The sequence below is a fragment of the Gossypium raimondii genome, chromosome 13 (assembly GCF_025698545.1).
Source record: "Gossypium raimondii isolate GPD5lz chromosome 13, ASM2569854v1, whole genome shotgun sequence".
Classification (NCBI taxonomy): domain Eukaryota; kingdom Viridiplantae; phylum Streptophyta; class Magnoliopsida; order Malvales; family Malvaceae; genus Gossypium; species Gossypium raimondii.
Genome location: NC_068577.1, coordinates 53,186,533 through 53,210,507, shown reverse-complemented (window position 1 = coordinate 53,210,507; position 23,975 = coordinate 53,186,533). Strand labels below are relative to the sequence as shown.

Sequence of the window (23,975 nt, the reverse complement as noted above, 5' to 3'; positions counted from 1 at the left end):
GTGGTAGGGTGCTATTTAGACTGCTTAATTTACAAGCTTCATCTCCCAGGATGTTGTGAAGCTCTCAGGTCCAAAGTCTCGTGAAGCCAAGATAAGCATGCTTGATCATGCCAATGCCCAGTTGCTGGAACTTGAATTATGCTAGTGGTAATTTCCTTCATCTTTATGATCCTACCTTGCAGACACAGTTACCAAATTAATTTTCTTTTGTTTCTGCAGTTTTATCTTTGTTGCATTATTTACAGTCAGCATGTTTTTGCAGGCTCAGGTACCTCACCGCGAGGCAATTAGTCTGCTCATTACATTGTTGAAAAAACCTAATGACACTTGTCTACTTCCTGTTGTTTGGTTATAAATTCATAATATGGAGGAGCTAGAATAAAAATGAGAGCAGGTGAGATGCACATCCAAGATTACAGGTAAAACCTCCATGATATTTTATCTTAGCTAATTTACTGGTAAAAGTTTATAACAAGTTGATTGACACACAAAAAAGAGATGGAAAGCAACAAATAAAAAACCTTGATTAAACATATACTACTGAAAGCAACTAGTATTATTTAGTACAACTACCATATTTTACTAGGTTGCTGGTACTACTACATTTGTTTTCAAAAAGCATGTCACCTCAATTTGGACCTCTTCGGAAGGTTACCGCTGGGTCTCTTATCAGGTACACGACCTTTACCGAAAGCCTTCATCTTTCTTCTCTTCCGTTCTTCCTCGCTATCGGAATCATCTCCTTTCTCTCTATCTGCATAGCTTGCTTCCCTCTCCAACTCTTCCCAAGTCTTTCCTTCATCTTCCTCCGAATCTTCATCTGAGTCTTCTTCGTCATCATCTTCAGATTCAACCAACGATTCACTATCATCATCCTCGTCCTCTGATCCTGATTCAGACTGCACATCTGAAGGCACATACCCTTGGTCAGACTCTTCTGAGTTCTCAGACTCGGAATCACTGACTTCCATGTTCAAAAATTCCCATCCACCATCTTCAATGAACTTTTCTGGATCATCAGTGATAGTTTTCAGTATAGGACGCCAATTCAAATTTAGTCTGCTCTCATAGTACTTGAGATCAGTGGTATTAAGCCACTCTTTGATGCCATCTAGTGATGTAGAGGGAATCGAGTCAATCCGAAGGACATCTCGCTTGAAGTCCTTGAATACAATAGTCATATCAAAATTCTTCTGCCCCAGACCAACTCTTTCGAGGTTAACTATCTCAATCTCACTTAGGGTGATCACCACAAAAGGAGTCTCTATTAGCTCAACCAGGCAGTTTGATGTTGGCACAATGAAAGCAGAGGCTTTATGGGGAACCCCATGGAAGCCAAGCTCTCTCATGGGCTGATCAAATTCAAGGTCAAATGCTTTAAATTGAGGCTGTCCCCACAAATCATTAACCCGATTCACAAAGTTCTGGAAGTCCGTGTTAATTTTATTCTTTCGGTCACGCTCGCGTTGCTCTTCCTCAATCTCATCAGGGTCATAGGCAGATCTCTTCCCACCGCCCAATGTCTGAACTATATCCATCACCTCTATATAAAACTGCACATCCTTGGTTTTCTTATTACCAACCATGATGTGATTATGTAAATGAAAGTGCACCAGAGTGATCATTTCTCGCTCTGCTGGCTGGAAGAAGGCATGCTTGATGTTTCCAAACATCACATCAACACGTTCATCGGGCCTTGAAGTAGAATACCTGAATCCGTTTGTGTGAGCTTCCAGTGAACCTGTCAGCTTTCTACCACGACCACCAAAAGGGGGACGAATCCATAGATCGTGCAACTTAATTGGCTTGAACTTGGCTGATGCAAGTTGCAGCCTCTCCTGGGTAACTAAAGTTGCCCTCTCAGCCCTTTCAGACTCTCTAGAATTAACTTGCCGGCGGAGTGTTTTGATTTGCTGCACGACTTCAATGATATGCCTCGAGTCCTTGGAGCGGAATGAAACCTCTTTCAAGTATATTGATCCTTGAAACTTGAGAGAGTTTGCATCATGCGGAGTGAAAGAGGTGCCAGGTACATTGAATATTATCCTGATATAACTAGTACGGTTACTATCCTGTTGGCTGGACACACTCTTAACTGTAGCCACATGGAAGGGGACCATGCTACCATAAATTGGTAAGAGGATAGCTTCATTCTTCTGGTCAACTTGAATCATCAAATCTCTAGGAGGAGGCAGATCATTAACATTCTTATATGCAATCAAATCACCAACTGTCTTCACTGCACCGCGATTATCTGCTGCATTAGCACCCCCACCAGCAAGTCTCCTTGCAGTTTCTTCGTTCTTCTGGCGAGCAAGTTCAGCTTGATGCTGCCTTCTTAGCTCTTCTTTAGACATTTCATGGTTGTCTGACCTGAGTGTTGTCTTGGAGAATAATGTCTCATTACCATTGTCCTCAGCTTTAACCTTCATCTTCTCTTCTTCTTCATCATCTTCGTTAAATGAGTATGCCACATCTTTGACAGCTTTAGAACTTTTCGAAGTTAAGACATCCGGTACTTTCTCACCAACAATGACTGTATCTGCAAGCAACACCGAGTATTTTCGAGTCTTGGGGTTGTTCGTCTCCGTCTGCAAGTTCTGAAAGCCAAGTGAGACGTTGAAAACCATCCCTGGTTTCAAAATTCGGTCATTCTTGGCATTAAGGCTGAGCCCCGTCTCACGAAACTCAAGGCCTATTCCAGTCCCTGCAGTTTTAGTCAAGTTTGCAGCTAATTCAGGAGCCTCCTTCTCTACCACTGAGACTGCTGCCTGATAAACAGAATTCACCTTGTTCCCAGATTTCAAAGCACCAATGGCTGCTTCGTGAGCTTTAAGGAGGACCTCATAAGCCTTGCTTTGTTTGGAATTGGCATCAATCAGAAAGGTTCGAGCAATATTTGAACAGTAGCTGTTGTATCGAGACCCAAGTGCACATATAATTACACTGGTTGAGTCATAGTAAAGATTCTCATCATTGCTTGAAGCACTTGGTTTTAGATCAAATTCTCCTCCACTCTGAAAAATTGGGGGGTAACAAATGTCAATGTTCTCAGCCTTCAATTTCACCTTAATCCGTCCTGGTTCCAGTATAGTCTTCTCTGTATCATCCATCAGTGTTGAGTGAGAAACCTTCCTCTCCTCATCAATTGCCTTCTCAAGTTTGGGCACCACAAATTGCCTCATAACAGATGAAGTCAAGAATGCAGCTTTTTTCACATTTGTAAGCTCAGTTTCATCTTTCACCGCAAACAACTCAGAAAACCCAGTTGTTACATCACTTAGCTCAAATTTTGCACTCTTTAACTTTTCATCCCATGTCTCTAGAAACTTGCCCTCAGGTGCCTCCCTTGCTATGTGACCAACAATAGGCACATTATGATCACCAGAGCTAGCCTGAGAATGGATAGCTCGAAAAATGGTATCCATGAGACCGGTTCCATCATCGCCCTTGGCCTTCACATGAATAACGACTTCAACATCAATAGCTTCTCTGGCAGACTTCTTCACAACATCAAGCAAAGAGGCCTTTTTTTGGCTACACAAGAAATGGATCTGTTTCTTCAAGAAAACCATAATGGTTTCCGGGAATTCATAGCCTACCAACCAAATATTCAGTGCAGAGGATTTCAAGTACCTCAGGTCCTCTGAAACTGGTGGAGTTGCAATGGCGAGAGCACTGGAAGAACCCCATAGATCGGTATTGTGTTTATTCCAATGTGAATATAACATTTTCAACCGCTTGCTGAAGTTATCCAGGTTGATGGCATATGGGTTGGCAGCTGCCGCCGGCTTGCCATTTGCAGGCTTGACATTTCTATTCCGGTTGTCAGCCATAGGGAATCACTCAAATACTGAACTTGAATCAAGGAAGTAAAGCTTGTTGGGTGTGGCGGTCAGCATATACTGTGATAAACAACAAAGAGTTATCAGTTCTCATCTCCTTTTTCTATTTGGCGATACTTCAACCTGAAACATTCCATTAGCTATATGATTTATGCTGCATGCACTTGGAATTATCTCAGCCTGATATGCATAATAAGATTAGATAAAGGAAGTAACAAAATGATTGGAAAAATCAAAAAGTTCAATTGCTGAAACCATTAACACAGCACAAGCTGATGAATATCCTGTCTCCCAATGGGGTAGTATTATAAAACCGAATTTCGTTTTATCCGTTGTTGGATTAAGCGGCAAAGAGTTTAGTATCTCCGCAAAGAGTTTAATACCCCTTCACTAAAATTTCGGGTTCAAATCTCGTAGATAGAAAAGTAACGCTGAAATAGTTTCTCATTTTGACTTGACTCATCTCGATCTAAATATCGGAATTTTCAGCCAAAAAAGCTTTGTGCCACTTGTCATTTTCCACTGAATTAATTGTTGGTATCATATATATGTTCAATGGTGGTATCATATTCAGACTGTCTAAATTATCTGGTTAAAACTAATTTATTTCCTTTTAATCAGATATTTCAGGCACTAGAAAGAGATTATTGAGCAAATACCTTACAGCTTTCTGTCTCCCCTAGAGCGGAAGCAGCAACTCGTTTGTTACGGACCCTGATACAACCAATTCTAAATTCACGTCAGCCTTGAATTCATCATATTACAATGATTCATTCATAGAACAAAATTTCAATGGCAAAAAGAGATCACCTGCGAAGGAAAAAAGCCTTTAGCTGTATCAAATCCTCAATTTTCCGATGGCGAAAGCTAAATTCCAGAAAACCCAATCACCAGATTTCCAGCATGAAGCAGTCGATCCTTGGTTTCACTATCCATACAAAAAAAAAAAAAAGATGATGATCTAGAAAGAAGAAAACAGTAAACCTTTACCAATAGAGAACAAGATTGAAAATGTAAATAAAATTGGGTCAAGATGAAGAACCAACCTGCGAGGATATCGTCTGAGTGAAATCAAAGAAGACATCAAAGAAAAAAGGATAAGCAGATGACGATGACGAAAAGTGGATGCGATTTGAAGAATATGGATGGTGTTCTCTTTATTTGGGAGGATTGGGCAAAGAGAGAAAGTGGATCAGAGATGAAAGATCATCGTTTTAAGGATTATGAAATAGATAGTAATAATGGAGAAATGGGAAATTTGAAGCAGCAGCAGCAGCAGCAGCAGCAGGATGGGGAAGATAATGGCAATGGTGAAAAAAAGAACGGAGAAAGAAGGAAATAGAAGAATGAAGGCTAAATAGTAAAATAGCCTATGGAGATTTTTCTTTTAAAAAAATTTGTTGGAAATATCAATTATGAGATGTTTCAAGGCTTAGGTCAATTCTCTCTTCTTCTTTTTTGGATTATTTTTCTTTTTGTTTTATTTAGATATTTTTTTATTTAATGAAGTGCTTGTTGTAATTTATAATCATCTTTTGGACCATTTACTGTGTAAGCTTTAGAATCAAGTCGTGTGTCATAATTATATTTCAAGGAATTATATAACTTTTTTTTGGAAATAGTAATTTAATTTTTAATTAATTCAGATTTTATATGTTCGAATATTTTGAATTTAAATAATTTCAACTTCGTTGTTTTAAATTCGGATTATTCAACTTTACTTATTGAATTTTTCATATTAAATAATCTTCAGCTCACCTTAGGTTATATATTTGAATTGATTTGCATCCTTTTGAGTTTAGATCTCGAGTTATTTTTAATTTACATTATTAAGTATTTATAATAAAATTAAATTTTAGAATTAAAAAAAAAAGTTGAGCCAAGGTTAGTTGGCTGAAAATCTTCATTAAAGGGTTAATTCATAGTAAGTTCTTATACTACGTCTTAAGTTTTAAATTAGAAAAGATCATTTTAGATTTAAATTATTTATAAATTTTGGTGGTTGAATTTTATAATCGAATCGAATTTGAATTCAGATTAAAACATTGATTGCCCGGAAAGGGGAAACATTGGGCTTGGGTTGGCCTTTAATTTTATAAAACCAAATCTTTATTGGGCCAATACATATTTCCCTCTTCCAAATCCTCATTTGAATTGGGCACTGCCCAAAAACACTTATGCATCTCACCTTAAATCTCTCATAGAAGCTATTTTCTTAAAGCATCACATTCACAAAAAGAAGGAACCTTTTTATCCCTAAAACTCCCACCTGTCATCTGACTTTTTGGATCCCAAAATGTTGTTAAGCTCCATTTCTAAAATAAGTAAAGAAATGGGACCATGAACAGAGAATGAAACCCAACAGCCAAAGCATGCCCTGCTGATTTTACAACAGCCCCATCTCAATATCTCCACATCCTCTAGAATGTGGCCAACCCCTATACATATAGCATGGAACTGGTCGGTTTCTTGCCACTATTTGTATAATTGATGACCACAAACCAAAATGGTGCTTCCCATTGAGAATTCCTCTATTGCAACTCAATAGTCTTTCAGCCGCCATCTCTTGCTCCAAGTGGTCAGTGGTCACATTATATGGGGACCTTGTTGCTTGCTTCTCTTGTAACTTTCATGATCTTTAGGTGAAGAACCAGTGACAAATTCTTTGAATGTCAAAAGTGAGAATTTGGTTAATGGCTATAATGCTATATACCACCTAGTACACAGGGCAAACCTAGGATAGCGGAGCCTGCTTTTGCTCTATAAGTAGAGGGTACTGATATTTTTCATTACATCCCTCCACTCACTCCTCACTCAAGCTAATGGCTAAGCTTACCATGCCCTTTCATCAAGTTCTTCTATTGCTTTTCTTTATCTTTTCATGCCTGTTCTTCGTTACCATTCAAAGCAGACATCATTATGGCCACTCAGAACAGGAGCAATTCCACATTGTGTCTCATGTTTCTCATCCTCCTTCACTTGCACCAGAACCTGCCGTTGCTGGTCCAAGTTATAGTGTCTTCAATGTACTTGATTTTGGTGCTGTTGGGGATGGAGTCACTGATGATACTCAAGCATTTAAGTTGGCTTGGGACATGGCATGCCAAATTAAATCAGCTGTTCTTCTAGTTCCTGATGGCTATTCCTTTATGTTACAATCTACAATCTTTTCAGGACCTTGTAAGACTGTTGGCCTTGTGTTTCGGGTAATAAACGTTGTCATTTTCGGTTTAGATTGAGCTTTATATATTCTGTAACATTTTAACCGTTGACTTGTTTGGATTTTGGTGAGAAGATTGATGGAACTATAATGCCACCTGATGGACCTGATTCTTGGCCAAGAAATATCAGCAAACGACAATGGCTAGTCTTCTATAGAATCAACGGGATGTCAATGCAAGGTGCTGGCCTTGTAGATGGCAAGGGAGAGAATTGGTGGAATCTTCCCTGCAAGCCTCACAAAGTAATCCACCGTACTCATGTTTTAACATTCATGTTACTTAATTCACCATTAAAGTCCATGACTAACATAGTATATGTCTGCTAAGCAGGGAGTTAATGGGACAACAATGCCTGGCCCCTGTGATAGCCCTGTAGTAAGTACAACTGAGACTTACACTTTAAGTGGCCCTTCCTTTTTCGAAAAGCAAATTCTTTCTGGTTTTTTGAACATTTATCACTGGGTTTTCTTAATGCAGGCTATAAGGTTTTTCATGAGCTCTAAATTGACAATTAAAGGACTTAAAATCAAGAACAGTCCACAGTTCCATTTCCGGTTTGATGCCTGCCATGGCGTTCGTGTAGAATCACTAACCATCAAAGCACCAGCCCAAAGTCCCAACACAGATGGAATTCACATTGAGAACACAAATAATGTGCAGATTTATAATTCCATCATATCCAACGGTGAGTTTTCATACAAAATGACTCGTGGTCATACATATAATCAGAATATAGTGCTTACAACTCTTTGAAATACATCACATGTACTACATTTATGATCTTTTAGGTGATGATTGTATATCAATTGGAGCTGGTTGCTATGATGTTGATATAAACAACATAACTTGTGGTCCAAGTCATGGAATAAGGTATGCGAAACCGTTAGTATCATAGGCTTCAGAGTTGCCATTGAATTTCTTAACCTATCAAACATCTTAGGGCGGCGGAAGGATGCTATTTATGTCTCTTTTCTTTACCTCATTATTATTTAGTTTCATTTCTAAATGAGTACCATTATGTTCTATTTAAAACTTTCTAGGTTAGGCTAACATCTTTTTATTTCTTATTGCAGCATTGGTAGTCTCGGCATCAATAAATCACGTGCCTGCGTTTCGAACATCAGCGTTTCGGATTCGGTCATACAACATTCCAATAACGGCATTCGAATTAAAACCTGGCAAGGTGGCTCGGGTTGCGTGTCAAAAGTTGAATTCAGTAACATCCATATGGAAGCTGTTCGGAATCCGATTATCATAGATCAATACTACTGCCTCACCAAAAACTGCAGCAACCAAACGAGTGCAGTTGTGATTAATGACATTTCCTACAGTAATATTAAGGGTTCATTTGATGTTAGAAGTCCACCAATGAGTTTTGCTTGTAGTGACTCAATTCCATGCACAAACCTTAAACTGACACAAGTAGAGCTGCTACCTGCTGCCAAAGGTCGCACTGTGGCAAATCCCTTTTGCTGGAATGCTTATGGAACTGTCCTCAAACAAACTATTCCACCAGTTTATTGCTTGATGGAGGAAACTAATGCCACAATTGATAACACACTATTATGTGGATAGTTGTTGAATCACATGGTCATGTAAAATATATAAGATTAATCAACTGTATAAGTACCCAAGGAATAGATCAAGAAAGAAGAAAATGATGGATTCTCAAGTTGTATGAAATTCAATCCAGTGCTAGGAAGAAAACCTTATCTTATTATGGCATTTCATACCAGAAATTCCTTTCTTTCTTGATTAGTAAAAAATCTGAACCAGAGATGCCATACAGCTAAGTGGCTCTCGGCTCTCAGTTCATACGGCAAGATGTTGACACCAGAGGTAATTCAATGATGTAAATTTGCAGAAACAAACTCAAGGAACTGGACAACCAAAGGCAACCAACTTACTGATTTATGCGCAATGGTTCACCCATACCAAATCACAATATTAACTTGAAGATATCCCATAACCCATCCCTTAATTACATTATCTGTTGGAAGTATAATATTAACTTGAATCAGAAAATAACCCCACCAACATAGCATATACAAGATAATAAGCCCTCCAGCCTTTTGGTTATTTACAGCATGAAAAGACACAAAATTAAGCTGGCATGCAACGTCATACTTAAAAAGATAATTTGTCTAGCATGAAACTCGCTATAAGCATCGAGGGTGAAAGAGGAAATGAGTTAGTGAAAGTAATCTTAAGTTATGTAAAGTCTTCCCTGAATGCCATAGTTCAATCCTAATTCATTTCAGTTTCTGCACTACATCAACAGATGGTTCAACCTTATTAATAAAAAGCCTTTAAGGAAAGCAGACCACCAGATAATTAAGGATTAGCTAGAATGATAACAGAGCAAAAATACAGTTAGGGATAAGAAAAAATGCAAGAAGAGATACTCAAAATGAGAAGAAAAAGTAAATATTCTGGTAATAGAAGCAAACAGGAATTTATTGACATATTAACAAGAAGATTCAAGAAATTTCCAAGCAGCAGAGGAAGCATTTTAGAGAAATAAAAAAAATACATAAGGTGTATGTGCTGAAATACAGTTTTTATTCATTCACATACACTTATCCTTTTATTAAAGACTTTCAACAAACATGCATCCTTCCATCCACCCCTCACATACAACCGTACAACCATATCAATTTCTGGACATAAAGATGAGTGGATGCAGTATGTTACTGACATAGAGAAGCAAGTACCTCCAACAAGGAAGCGGCAAATTTCATTTGGGTCTCCTCATCTATGGTCAAGAAGAGAGGGACATGGACAAAGAGAGATTTGATCCCATTCTGTTCGGCAAAGCGAAGGGAGTGGTAGTAAACATAATTGCACACAAACCGTCCTGCATCATCGGAGGTCATCACCTCAAATCCCTTCTTTGCTAAGGCCTTTGTAATCTCCTCAACAGGAAGAGAAGTCTGCACAGAGGTAACAAAGGAAACTCTTTAACAATGGAGGTAAGAAATGAAAGAATAAATTATAGGTGTAATTTTAACCGTGCTAAGCAGCAAAAGATATCTTAAAGAAAACAATACTACCTCTCTTACACGTGAAATTCCACCATCTGCAGGAATAATGGGTACTTTCTGTAATCAATAGAAAATGTTAACAAAAGAAAGAAAGTTTGAAATAAAAGAGGCATGCCAAGTTGCACATGTACCATAAAAGTGGAAAAGGATTATATCTAACCTGAGGTTTCCATCCCATCTCATCAGGGCAACGGAAAGTAGCTTCATTCGCAGCTTGACGCTCAACAGCAAATCTACTTGCACCACTATTGACTCCAAAATGTAGCTGAAGAAACATTGTAAGAATGACCAAGATATGTGAGCCTTCATTTGTCAGACAGAGAGTTAGATTTCACCAAAGACTAGTAATTAAGATAACAACTGTTAAAATCCCTAATAAACAATGAATAAAAATTGGCCTCACTTATTGCAGAAGTGCTTATTTCATGTATTTAAGATATCAAAGAGAGTATAAAGAAGATGGCCGGAAAGAAATGGACAACCTTGGATTACCTGATTGGCTGATCATAGATCCCAATCCCATAACATGCATTTTTACCATGGATTTATCAGGTATTGGCACATTACTACATCACATTACAGATATTTTAACCTTTTTACTTTTGGCAATAGATAAATATGTGGGGGTTATAATCACAACAATAAGATCCTTTTTATGCATTAATCAGGTACCAGAAAAGGCTTCAGCCTACTTTATGCAAAGCTAAAACAAATTACTACGCATTACACTATAATAAAAGAATTCCGACAACATAAACAGAGATTACCAAGGCAGCTACGAAGTTGACGTGAATGTATGAAAATAAGCAATTACTACACAATAGAAAGTGAGTAACTAACCCAAATAATTCTCCCAGAACAAGAAGATTCAGAATCCTTGCCGGTTAAGGCAGATTGCAATGCCTGGTATAGTTGAGGGAGTGCTCCCTGACCTGCAGTCTCAAGAACACTACAGCTGCCAAGAATAACACCTTTTGGCAAACCTTTCTTTTCTGTATACTCTTTTAAATTACTGACAATTGTTTCAGTTGGATTCTCTGAAACTCCATGGAATTTCTTAAAACCAGTCACATGGATAGTTACTGCTGCTGGCCCTTCGGACCCCATCAATCAATCAACTACTTTTGGATGATAGTGACAATCTATTATCGCATGAAAATTTGATTTAGTTACCTAAGTACCTACATTAACCAACGTAACATAAGTTAACAGAACCAGGAACACACAAACTTGATGAAACAGGAAACTGGGACCTCCTCCCACTTTCAAATTTCAAAACTTTCATGGTTAACAATTATCCACTTCATCCCCAAAAAGTTTGCAAGAACACATGCAATTCTCAATACCAATTAAGATGTAATTAAAAAAGATCAAAAATTGGTAGCAGGGAAATGAGTTTTAGCTTCTAGTGCATCAATTTAACCACCTAACAATGTCTGTTTATACACAAGAATTCCGATGACAAATTCATAAAACAATATATAAAAACCCAAAACTTTTAAAAGCCTTGAAAGCATCTAGATGTAAGAGAAAAGAATGATTATTCATGAATCTGCAGAAAGGAACAAGTTAAGGGGAAATTGAAAAACTGGGTGAGCAAAAGTCAATAATCTACTTCTAAAACCATCGATTAACAATCTGAAAAAAAAATTCAGATAACCTAATCTAAGACCAATCAATTTAATAGGGAAGTCTACAATTGAAAATTCAATATAAGACCAATAGGTGCTTAAAAACCAAGCCAAGATAGAAAATTTATGAAATACCCAGATGGGCAAAAACAAGAAAAAATAAAAACCCAGAACTTTACCTGGAAAGCAAAGGGCAGAGATTAGAACAAGTCACATGTGAAATGAAAAAAAAAGACCAAAAAAGAATAAAGAAGTTTTATTTTGCTGGCCGGTATTGTTGACGAAAAAGGCAAGAGAAAGAAAAATGAAATGACTCAACCACCAAGCTTATCTGATATAAAGTTGATTTAAATAAACAATGGTTAAGCTGATGTTAGAGATTCCCACTTGATTAAAAGAAAGAGAGAAAAAGTAAAACCAAAAAAAAACCCAATAGAAATTGTATCCATTTGAAAGAAGGAAAAAGAAATACTGTATCCACATTGTATTTATACCATTGATTCTATCTTTTTATCCAAATTTTTAACTTTCGAGTTGAATAATGTTTTATTTATGTATAAAATTCGTATTGATGTTATCATTTTCCTACTTGGACAGAGACAGCTAAGTACAATAATTAGAGTAGGTGATCCCTCCAACAAACAAAGATTAGGTTATGGATCATTGATGGTTTCATGGATCATGTGTAAGTTGAATGATTGGAAACATTATATTCGAACATGGAATAAGACATTGTAAAATTCTAAAAGATTACCCCACAGAAAAAGGGTACCAATGATTTGTCAATTGTCATTTAGTTGGTTTTGGCTAAGGTTTGGTTTTCTTAGAAAAGGTCAATTTGTGGTTATAATCCCTTTACTATACTTAAATTTATATTCTCATTAGTTAGTCCATGTTAGAGTCTTACAATGTGAAGCTTAATTAGCTAACTTGAATGTAATTGATTGATTATTGTTGGTATGGTATACAAGAGTTACACAATTATACAATTGTTGTAATCAAGGTTTTCATAATCAGTTTGGTGGTCAATTCGATTAGTCCACCAGTTCATATAGTTCAATTAAATAAAATATTGAAATTCATTAAAATAATCTTTTTTTTTAATATGTTCAACCGGTTCAACCAGTTCATATAGACTCACGGGTCAATTGATTTGATGTCGTTCTTCGAATCAATACCTTAACTAGTTCCTGATCCAATTGACCGGATCAATTAATCCAATAACAATCATGGTTGTAATAGAGCATCTTGCATATTCAGTCATTAAGGAAAGAACTTGATACGGTTGATAAGATTAAATTCTAAGTTTTAACTTAATAAAGAGATCAAATCTATAATTTAACCTTACACTGAATGCATGTAATGTAAATAAATTTTTTTTCGTTTTAGGGTCGAAATCAAAATATTAACCATCATAGTAATCAATCTTCTCCTCATAAATACTTTTAAAAAAAATAAAGGATGGACTATGAAATATTTTTCAAAACCATTTATTTTAGTAGCAGAATAGCAGGCAATCATGTGTATGTCGTGGGTGTGGGGGAGTACTTTTAATGTTTCCATCTTCTGCTATTATCCATTTCCGACGGACTCTTCCAACTACAACTAATGCTTCTTGTTTTTCTTTAAATATTCGTTCTTTGCCTTTGGGCTTTGGATACCATGTCCATGGCCGGCGCACCTGAAGGAAAACCAAGCTAAGTCTATAAATAGGGTTGCTGCAATATTTAGTCATGTTGATAACTACAATTTCGCCTTTTGCCATACTAATCCAAAAAAATTAAATATTTATAAGAATGATTTAACTTCAAAAATGATAAGAATGATTCAAAATGAACAATGGAGGACGGTTCCGACACCCAAATCAATCATTTCCCCATCATTGGCTATTGATTGTTAGGGATTTAAAAGATAGTTTTTGGTGTCGACATTGTAATTGTCGATATCCATATGTATTTTTTTCAACTGTATTTTCTAAAATACAAGTATTATCCAGGTAAAAAAATATTTTTTATTAGGTGCCAATGTCCAGGTGGTCAACACCGTAAAAAATCAGTTTAATTTTTTTCGATAATTTTTTGTGTCGGCACTATGGTGGCCGACACCTATGTCAATAGAATTTTTTTTTTGCTCCCGTGATTATATTGATATTTGTTCATATTTTTTTTTAATCATGTTTTTAAATTGTTGGTATCTATTCATAATTTTTTTAAAAATTACTGACATGGGTCATTCTTATAAATATTTAATTTTTTGGGTTAATTTGGTTTAAAAAGCCCTACAATTTCCTATTGGTACATATTAGTCTTAGAATTTGATAGGTTGTTTTTTTCAATTTTGTTTGTAAATTTATATTTTGTTAAGGTGCGATAAGATAGTATTCTAATATTTTACCACGTCGTCACTTAAAAATTTATAAAGAAATTATATTTTTTATATTCTTGTAGTTTTTCTTATTTTATATAAATTCTTTTTTCGGTGATATTGTACAATCTTATAGTGTCACATCATCAAACATTAATAGAATTCACGTTCAAAGGTTAAATTAGAAAACAAAATCAAATTCGAGACTAATGTGATAAAAAAGTCCAAATACCAAAATATGAAAATGAGCAAAAGTTACATTAACATAAAACATATTAAATCTCTTTAGGTAGAACTGCAAATAATAAATTAATTATAAATTAATTTTATTAAATATTAAGCAATTATAAAACTTAATTTATGATAATAATTTAAGACTGGCTACTTATATTACATGGAATCAGGGGTGAAATTCAAAATAATCATTTTTAATTTAGAAATAAGGAAGAGGTATTTGCAAGCAAATTGTATAGTTGGCAAGGCAGGGGATATGGATCATTTAATTTCTAGACTTGAAAGGAGCATCATGGTAGCTTTTAGCAAAATTTCAAGGGGAGGAAAGTGTGGATGCGGTTCAATGCATGGGAATAACTGTCTGCCTACTTTATCTTTTCAAAAATATTGGGGAGCTTTTGTCAAGCAATTCTAAATAGATCCAATTATCTAGAAAATGACACATATCCTAAGGTCCTTATTCTAGAAAATACACAATATTTGCCCATCAATTTGTGTAATGTCATTTATAAAATTATATCTAAATTGTTAGTTACTAGATTTAAAATGGTTCCTGATTATTACATTCACGAAATGCAAGGATTTATTATTAATAACATTCTAGTTGTGAAATACTGCGAAAAAAGAGGTTTGTTTTCTTTAAAATTCGATATGAGTAAAACATATGACCGTGTAGAGTAGTACTTCAAATAAAATTATAATTATTCATTTAAGCTTTGGTTGTGGATGGGTGGATCTAATTATGATTCGAGAGAGGTTGATCACCTATTTTGTGGTTCTTATAGGCAATGTGGTGACATTATAGTGCCTAGTAGAGATTTCCGACAAGAAAATCCACTAAGTCCTATTTGTTTCTTACTTTAGTGAGAGATTCTATACTTTCTTGATATGATGTGATAGGAATTTAAAAGGAAACAGTTTGTCGAGGAATTATTAATATTACACTTTTTTATCAACAATAGTGTTATTTTGGGGGAAGCTACTTTGAGGGGTACATTTGATAAAGACTGTTTTATTCAACGTGTTAATCTTGATAAATCACTTGTATTTTTTAGCCCCAATACTGCTACGGTTGGCAAACTTGCCGTAATATGAGTGCTTGGTGTTAGGAGTACAAATGAACCAAAAAAATATCTTGGTTTACCTATATGATTGGGTGTAATAAGAAAAGTAGCCTTCCAAAGCTTGAAAGAAAAATTGCGAGATAGGGTAGCAAGTTGGAGCTCACAATTGTTATCGCAAGGAGGAAAAGTGGTTTTTATTAAAGATGTATTATAGGTCATCCCTACTTATGCTATATTTGTTTTTCTTTTGCCTAGTTCTTTATTTCGTGAGTTCGTTTCCATTACTAGTTCTTATCAGTTGAAAATTTGCAAAATACGAATGGAATTCATTGGGTTCATTGGTCTATATTATATAAACTTAAATATAATGGTGGCCTTGGTTTTTGAGATATGATTAAAGTTAATGTTGCTTTATTGGCTAAACAAGGTTGGCGTCTCATTTCCAACCCCACCTATTTGGCAACTCGCGTATTTAAATCTAAATACGATGCAAATACTAAGTTTACAAGGTCGAGTTTAAGGACAAACCCTTCCTCACTTGAAGGAGCATTTGGTGTGTAAAAGGTCTTTTGTAGTCTAGCTTGTGGTGGAAAGTAGGAACTAGTTAAATACCTCAACTTGGAATGACTATTAGCTACTAGGGAGTACCTACAAAATACAATATACGCCGGTTAATAACTTTATCAATATGGTTGCTGATTTGATTAATGCCCTAAGTAAGGAATGGAAGAATACTTGATACATAATATCTTCTCCACGGATGAAGCACAAAGGATTCTTTGCATTCCTCTCTCATATTGTCAGAGGCATGATTGTTTGGGGGGAGGGAGTGAGAACATACTATCATAGTTAGTTTGAAGTGACTATAGAATGTTGCTTGCATGCACTCACCATTCCACTACACCTTTTTAATTCTAGCCTAGATCTTATTAGAAAATTTTCAGCAGACAATTTTAAAATTTACAAGACCAGAGAAAATTAAAATTACACATCGGAAATTCTATAACAACTATGTACCAACCTTACGAAATGTATATACTAAATAAGTAACTAGTTATATGAATTGTTTATGGTGTCTAATCCATACATAATCTATAGATCATGCCATTTGAGATTGCTCTTTTGCCAGACCAAATTGGGACTAATTGGGGATCAATCGGTCTCTACCTTATGTAGACACAAATATGGAAAAATGGTTAGAATTGTTTTTCAAAATTCTAATGTCAAGAAATGTATTGAATTTATTAAATCTAATTAGGCCCTATGGTATGTTGGGAACATGTTCATTCGAGATTCAACAACATAAATGGAAAGTGAGATACATACATTTATCACTTCATATTTGTTTGAACTAAAGATGCTTTGTGAGACTGCTACACCATTGAGGAATCATCAAATTGTTATCAGGGCTCCACTTAATGAACCTTCTATTAAGGTGAATCTTGACGTTGAATTTATGCACTCAAGAAATCACTAAGGGTGATTATTCAAAATAAAGATGTTTCGGTTATGGTTGATTGTTCCCATTTTAATAAAAATATACTCGATGCATTTACAATTGACTATGATGAGTGAATCTTTGTTACATATTTTACACTCTTATTCACTCACGTTTACATTGTTTCTAAGTGATTTTTAGTTAGATTAGATTCTTTTAATTGATTTTACAACTATTCAAATCATGGCTTGAGCTTGAAATCTGCATTTTTTTTCTTAATTTGTTTTAACATGAGGAAAAGGGTCTTTTCAACTTAGCTCATGAATTTGCTCTAAAAACATTGTTTAAAGTAATTCATTATCAGTTCTAAGAAAAAGGAGCCACCATTTTAGTTTCGAATAAACTCTTAAGTTTATTTTTCTTTTCATAGTTTGAAGTAGGAATATTCAACTCTCAATTCGTTTTTGAATTGTGGTAACTCGATTGAGATTTATTCAATAGTAATTTTTACTTAGTTTTATTTATTTCACTTTCATTATGCTTTATTTTTATATCTTTTATGTTACTTGCAAATCTACAATAAACTAAATTGATTATGTAGTTGGGAGATATGTAGGTTAATGGTTTAATAATTGAAATAGCTTTAAAAACTAAAAAAGATAGTTGTGATTTAATTTTCTTGATTTATTCTCATGCCATTAATTTTAGGTGACATATTAATTAATGAAAATTCTAGTGGAAAGCGGGTTGAGAGCCACCCACCCACCCACCCAGTCAGAGGTTGCCCAGATTGGCTCCAATTAACAATTTCCATTTGACAACCATGAAAGCCAAGTGCGAAGCTAATAACTATGGTATGCCACTTAGAGGTGTTGGGGAGATGCAATAGTGACATTTGCACGTTTTAGCACTTGGCCTAGATCTAGAGACATATTTTTGTCATTGATTCTAGATTAAAATTAATCGAGCATAGGTTCTTAATTGTCATTAATTAAATGTGATTCCTAACCACTACATTCCTGAACTGGGGTTGAATAATCAAAATAATCTTTTAATGTTTTATTTACTTTACGCACTATTTATATTTACATGTTTTATTGAATTTTAACTTATATTATTAAATTAGTTAGTGAGTCAAGTCAATTAACTGAAATTAGCTCCACACTTTCATATGGACTTAAACTTGAAATACTTTCTAATAGATTTATTTTGTTGTAATTATTATTTGACAATAGTATTGTACACTTTTAACTATTGGGAAAGTAGTAAACATTATTTTGAAGTGTTATTGAATTTTTACTTTTAAATTGACTTTTTATATACTATTAGCCACAAATCACACTAGCACACAATTGAGATCTACGTTTTGCTTTGGATTTAGGGTTTCATCACATTGAATTTTAAGGGACTCTATTTTCATCATCAAGAAACTCAACGCAAGAGAAATAGATTAAAAACAATTCATTTTTTGTAAACTTTTGCATATGCACCACTCTCATGGAAAATGAGGGTCTTAAGGATGAGAACAGTACCTTCTGGATTGAGAAAGATCTGGTAGTGGTCCTTGCTCAAGGAACTATGCATCAAATTATCGGTGATGATGATGCACATTGATATCTCTTTGTTTGAACTTACAATAAAAGCTTGGAAAAGATATCTAAGATTTTCAATTATTTTCTGGTCGGTTTTTTATTTTAGTAAGCTGAGAGAAATTGATGGTTATTGTAATAGCCCATTTTTGCCTGGGCCCAATAAAAAATTTTAACAGTCCCAGTCCATTTACAACAAACCAGACAAGCCCAAAGCCCTAACGGCCCAAGATGGCCTAAAAAACTAAACGAAATTAGAAAACCCTAGGGTTTCCTTCCCCTCTTGCGCCATACCTCCCCCATAAAGCCCTCACAGCTACGACACCGATGACGACTCTTTCACTGAGGTTGCACCAAAATGGCAATGGTTTTTGCCCGTTGACTCCTCATGACCTGCAAAATAAATGAAAACAACAGCCAATAGACAGAACAGAGAAAGCAGAAACAACCTGTAGCAAAAAAGATGTATTTGGCTATATAAGCCCAAAAACCAAACAAATTTAAGGGGGATTGTATGAAAAGATTCGAAAAATAAAAACAAAAACTTTGAGGTGATTACTGTCTTTTTTTTAATCTGTTGCCTTGTTTTATTTTCATATTATTTCATTTCTAAGTACAAAAAAAAATAAAAAAGGGAAAGGGGGTTTACCTGCGCCGCGCCAGAGGAGGAGAAGCAGAACGGTTTCCCTTCGGTTCTAGGGTTCGTGGCCACCTTTCAAAGGATTCAGCCTTGAATCTGGGTTCTAGGGGTGACGAGCTCCAAGTGGGGATAAGAAAGGCCGATTTTTGCACCTTCGGCCGCCGCTTGCGGCGGAGCTGCGATGGAGGTGCGCCGGTCTTCATGGCCAGACTCTGGAGACCTAGAGTGAAAAAGAAATTTTTTTTCAGGAAACAATTCAAATGTTTTTTTTGTTATGTTTTTTATCATTTATAGTGGGATTGATACGGCACTGTTTTGAGCCTAAGCTTTAGAAGCCAAAACGGTGCCGTTTTAAGGCGACTCGAGATCCGACCCATGGACTGTAACAGCCTGATTCTGGGCCTAGTCGGAACAGTGGTTTCGGGACCACAAATCCGACAAGGTAAAATATGACTATTATTATATTTTTATGGTCTACAATTTTACGGAAAAATTTGTAAAAATTTCGTTCAAAAATTTCAACGTTTGGGCACTCAATTTAGTCAAAAGGACTAAATTGTAAAAAGTGCAAAAGTTGAGTTCTACATGTTAGAAGTGTCAAATTGTTATGAAATTCTAAATTGGGGGTCCTTATGTGGTAATTATACCATTAGTTAATTGATGGAAAAAAATAGACATAAGAAATGGGTGAAATAGATTTTTTAAATGGGGGCATTTTGGTCATTAGCAAATAAATAGAATTAAAATGGGAAAAAGATGGAAAAATGGTGTCCATCTTCATTAAGTTGCTGCCAAAATTTGGAAGACACCATAGCTAGGGTTTCTTTGCTTTCTCAAGCTCATAGTAAGTGCATCCTAGCCCCGTTTTTAATGTTCTTTGCATTTTTGAAATCCTCGTAGCTCGATTTAGCTTATTTTACTGTTAATTCATGTTAGGGTTTATATTTGGAAAAATACCCATAGGTGAAAAGTGTTTATTTTGCTGTTTTATGGTGGAATATGAAGCTAGAAATTATGTTAAACAACTTTTGCTAAGCGATTTTAAATGAAAACGGGTAAATTGACATAATCGGTAAAAATACCTAATGTTCAAAAGTGTGTGTTAGAGTGAGAATTTGATGTTGTCATAGAAGGGAAAAATGTTCAGCATGTCATAAAACATAAGAATAAGTGATGAAGTTTAATTTCCGAGCTTGGGGACAAAAGTGTAATTATGCAAAAGTTTGGGGGCAATATTGTAATTTTTCAAAAAGTTGGGTGGTGGATTATTTTAATAAATGTGGACATTAAATGAGTTAAATTTGCCATTATAGATCAAGAAAGACGTGAAGACTTCCTCAAACGGGGAAAAGAGAAGGTAGTGGAGTAAATTGCAAAATTTCGATATTTTGCACCGAGGTAAGTAAACATGTGATTTAATGCATTATTTTGATATTATTCAATATATGTTAGTATTTAATAGAACATAGAATAAATATTTGGCAAGATCCTAAAAATGTGGTTAAGTTGGGAAAGGTGGTAAGGTGTTGAAAATATGGGTTTCGGTTGAACACTCGGAATAAGCCGGAGTACATTGAATATGAAGGGGTTGCTAAGTGCTGATTCCCCGACTCATTGGTGGTTGCTAAGTGCTGATTCCCCCAAGGGGTTGTTAAGTGCTGATTCCCCGAATCATTGGTGGTTGCTAAGTGCTGATTCCACCATATCTTTGAATGTGAAAGGGGTTGCTAAGTGCTGATTCCCCGAATCACTGGTGGTTGCTAAGTGCTGAATCCACCGATAACGGTTAACATTCCGAGTGTTCAACGAGGAAATTGGGAAGGTGAGTATTTATGTATGTTGGACAAATTTATGGGAGGAATATTGGGTTTGATACATAGTCAACCCATGTATAAGGTAAGAGGAAGTATCAAACACTACAAAAGAGCAAATTAAATATAAAACTGTTTTGAACAACGGCAGTTGGGCAACTTTGAAAAATCACCATAAATGATGGAAAATGAATTGGAGGTTGAATAAAATATGAAATTAAAGCTGAGTGAGTCTATTTTCATATGAAAGAAACAGAGAAAATAAAAGAGTTGTATATTTGGGGATATTTGAATTTATTTCAGACAAGGCTGGATTGATTTTGAAATCCCCTGTTCCAACTTTGGAAAATCACCAAAAATTGTACAAAAAAAATTATGGCCTGAAATTTATATTCCTGGATTCCTTATTGAGTCTACTTTTAATAGAAACAAACAAGACCATTTTTTGAATTTTTTACGGAGAGTTAAGTAAATTTTAGTAAAGGGAGGTCAGAACCATAGGGCAGTGAAACAGGGGAATATTTAAAGAATAAACTGTACTAATTGGCTAAATAAAAAATTCTGAAAATTTTATGGTGGAAAGGTATATGAGTCTAGTTTTGGGGAAAATTTACGGAACTTAAATTGGAGTCCTGTAGCTCCATATAAAAATAAATTAGCGTCTATGATGCAGAAAGACAGTTTGCTGGAAATTAAACGAACCTTGAAATTTATGTGTGACTAAAATTATGTTGTTATGAAATCATGTGGGAAATTTATTTATTTGTCATATGTTTACTTACTAAGCTATATGTTTACTCGTTTTTATTTTCCCTTGATTATAGTGACATCAGCCAGCTCGAAATTTGGACGAAGTTAGGAAATCATCCACACTATCATCAAATTTTTGGGTATTTTGTAATTAATATTTTGAAATATGGCATGTATAGATGACTTTATGTGATGTGGTATAAATATACATAAAGTGTTGTTCAGTTTAATATGTTGGTGATTATTAATGGAAAAATTATGTCTGAACATATATCTGTAATTGGTTGGAAATATTGAAGTTGTTTGAAATTGTTTTTGGAAAGTTGCAGGGGGTTTTATGTAAAAACAAGCCGAAATGCTGCAGAAATTTTTATAAAAAAAATTATAAGTGTTTGAGTGCTAGTAATACCTCATACTCTGTTTCGGCAAGGAACACGGGTAAGGGGTGTTACATTTTAGTGGTATCAGAGCCAGGTTTAGTCGGTTCTTGGACTACTAAAATATGTGTGAAAGTCAATCTATACATGTCATAATTATATTGTGATAGTGTGATGATTTCTGACAATTTAAAATTTTGTTTTATATAGTAAATGGATCCTGACCGAAGTGTGACAAATGATGTTGAAAGTAACGCGCCGGCTCCCACACAAGAGACCGCGCATGAAGAAAGTAGACATGAGACGCATAGTCAGGATGAGGCTCGGGAAGCCTTCCTTCGAATGATGAGTAATTGGTACACGGAATTTGTTCGTGCAAATCCGAATGTTCAACCTCCTCCACCCCCTCCTATTCCTCAACCGGTCCCCGTAGCTCCACAAAGTGTTGATTTGGTGAGATCAAGTAAACCTCCCGTTGACAAAATCCGAAAGCATGGGGCTGAAGGTTTCAGGGCTAATGTTGATGATGATCTAGAAAAAGCAGAGTTTTGACTTGAAAACACTATTCGGGTATTAGATGAACTATCTTGTGCTCCTGATGAATGTTTGAAATGTGCTGTGTCTTTACTGAAGGATTCAGCATACCGTCGGTGGAAAACATTAATATCAGTGGTTCCGAAAGAAAGAGTTACTTGGGACTTCTTTCAGGAGGAATTCAGAAAGAAATATATAAGTCAACGGTTTATTGATCAAAAACGCAAGGAGTTTCTTGAGTTGAAGTAAGGCCGGATGTCTGTGGCAGAATATGAAAGAGAGTTTGTCAGGCTCAGCAAATATGCCCAGGAATGTGTGCCCACGGAGGCCATTATGTGTAAAAGATTTGAAGATGGGTTAAATGAAGATATCAGACTGTATATTGGGGTTTTAGAGTTGAAAGAATTTGTAGTGCTGGTTGACCGAGTCTATAAGGCTGAAGAACGTAAAGAAAAGAGAAGAGCAGAGATGAAAGCTCGAGATGTAAGAAAAAGGTCAATGAGCAGAACATTTCAATCCCAACCAAATAAGCTTAAAGGGATGGATCCACGACCAACTGGCTCAGTTGGGTATTCACGTAAGGACCGAGGGAGGTCATATTCTGGAGCTAAAACTCAAGCTACCTCAGTGGCAAGTGTGGGCAATGTGGGGAATACTAAACCCGAGTGTCAACAGTGTGGCAGGCGACATGCTGGTGAGTGTTGGGGATTTAAACGAGCCTGTTTCAGATGTGGTTCTCAAGAACACTATAAAAAAGATTGCCCTAATAGAATAGAGGAAGAAAGATTGCATAGAGCTGGAACAGGTGATATTGTCAGTAGAGGTAGACTACCGAGGAATACTGGGAGCAAAGCCAGTAGTAAAAGCATGGCGAAAGATACAGCTGGGAGATCAAAAACTAAAGCGCCTGCCAGAACTTATGTCGTACGTGCTTGTGAGGATGCATCATCTCTCAGGGCAATCTTTTATATAGTGTTCTTGAGAACCACATCTGAAACAGGCTCGTTTAAATCCCCAACACTCACCAGCATGTCACCTGCCACACTGTTGACACTCGGGTCTAGTATTCCCCACATTGCCCACACTTGCCACTGAGTTAGCTTGAGTTTTAGCTCCAGAATATGACCTCCCTCGGTCCCTACGTGAATACCCAACTGAGCCAGTTGGTCGTGGATCCATCCCTTTAAGCTTCTTTGGTTGGGATTGAAATGTTCTGCTCATTGACCTTTTTCTTACATCTCGAGCTTTCATCTCGCTTCTTCTCTTTTCTTTACTCGCTTCTTCAAATTTCAGACTTTGGCCAACCAAAGACTACAAATTCTTTCAACTCTAAAACCCCAATATACAAATCGATATCTTCATTTGCAAGATCCTAAAATGTGGTTAAGTTGGGAAAGGTGGTAAGGTGTTGAAAATATGGGTTTTGCTGAACA

General features: G+C 35.8%; 3 protein-coding genes across 6 annotated transcripts; 1 reads left to right on the top strand and 2 right to left on the bottom strand.

Moving 5' to 3' along the window:
* Positions 1-413: 413 nt before the first annotated feature.
* Positions 414-5,041, bottom strand: LOC105782217 (FACT complex subunit SPT16). Of its 3 annotated transcripts, none has more exons than XM_012606793.2 (4): positions 4,892-5,041; positions 4,656-4,773; positions 4,505-4,559; positions 414-3,968 (listed from the first exon to the last, which is right to left on the bottom strand). In XM_012606793.2, the coding sequence occupies exon 4, from the start codon at positions 3,834-3,836 to the stop codon at positions 624-626; it is 3,213 nt and encodes a 1,070-aa protein (XP_012462247.1). In that variant the 5' UTR covers positions 3,837-3,968; positions 4,505-4,559; positions 4,656-4,773; positions 4,892-5,041; the 3' UTR covers positions 414-623. The 3 variants fall into 3 exon arrangements, with proteins under 3 accessions (XP_012462247.1, XP_012462246.1, XP_012462248.1); XM_012606792.2 differs by having other exon boundaries at positions 414-3,905; XM_012606794.2 differs by having other exon boundaries at positions 414-3,905; positions 4,510-4,559.
* Positions 5,042-6,660: 1,619 nt separating this feature from the next.
* LOC105783104 (polygalacturonase At1g48100) lies at positions 6,661-8,932 on the top strand. Of its 2 annotated transcripts, XM_012608317.2 has the most exons (6): positions 6,661-7,051; positions 7,141-7,308; positions 7,397-7,441; positions 7,544-7,751; positions 7,855-7,936; positions 8,140-8,932. In XM_012608317.2, the coding sequence occupies exons 1-6, from the start codon at positions 6,668-6,670 to the stop codon at positions 8,639-8,641; spliced, it is 1,389 nt and encodes a 462-aa protein (XP_012463771.1). In that variant the 5' UTR covers positions 6,661-6,667; the 3' UTR covers positions 8,642-8,932. The 2 variants fall into 2 exon arrangements, with proteins under 2 accessions (XP_012463771.1, XP_052481926.1); XM_052625966.1 differs by having other exon boundaries at positions 7,397-7,751.
* Positions 8,933-9,502: 570 nt separating this feature from the next.
* On the bottom strand, positions 9,503-12,176 carry LOC105783105 (uncharacterized). Its single transcript, XM_012608318.2, has 5 exons — positions 11,921-12,176; positions 10,951-11,291; positions 10,271-10,375; positions 10,120-10,167; positions 9,503-9,999 (listed from the first exon to the last, which is right to left on the bottom strand). The coding sequence occupies exons 2-5, from the start codon at positions 11,215-11,217 to the stop codon at positions 9,757-9,759; spliced, it is 663 nt and encodes a 220-aa protein (XP_012463772.1). The 5' UTR covers positions 11,218-11,291; positions 11,921-12,176; the 3' UTR covers positions 9,503-9,756.
* Between the last annotated feature and the right edge of the window lie 11,799 nt (positions 12,177-23,975).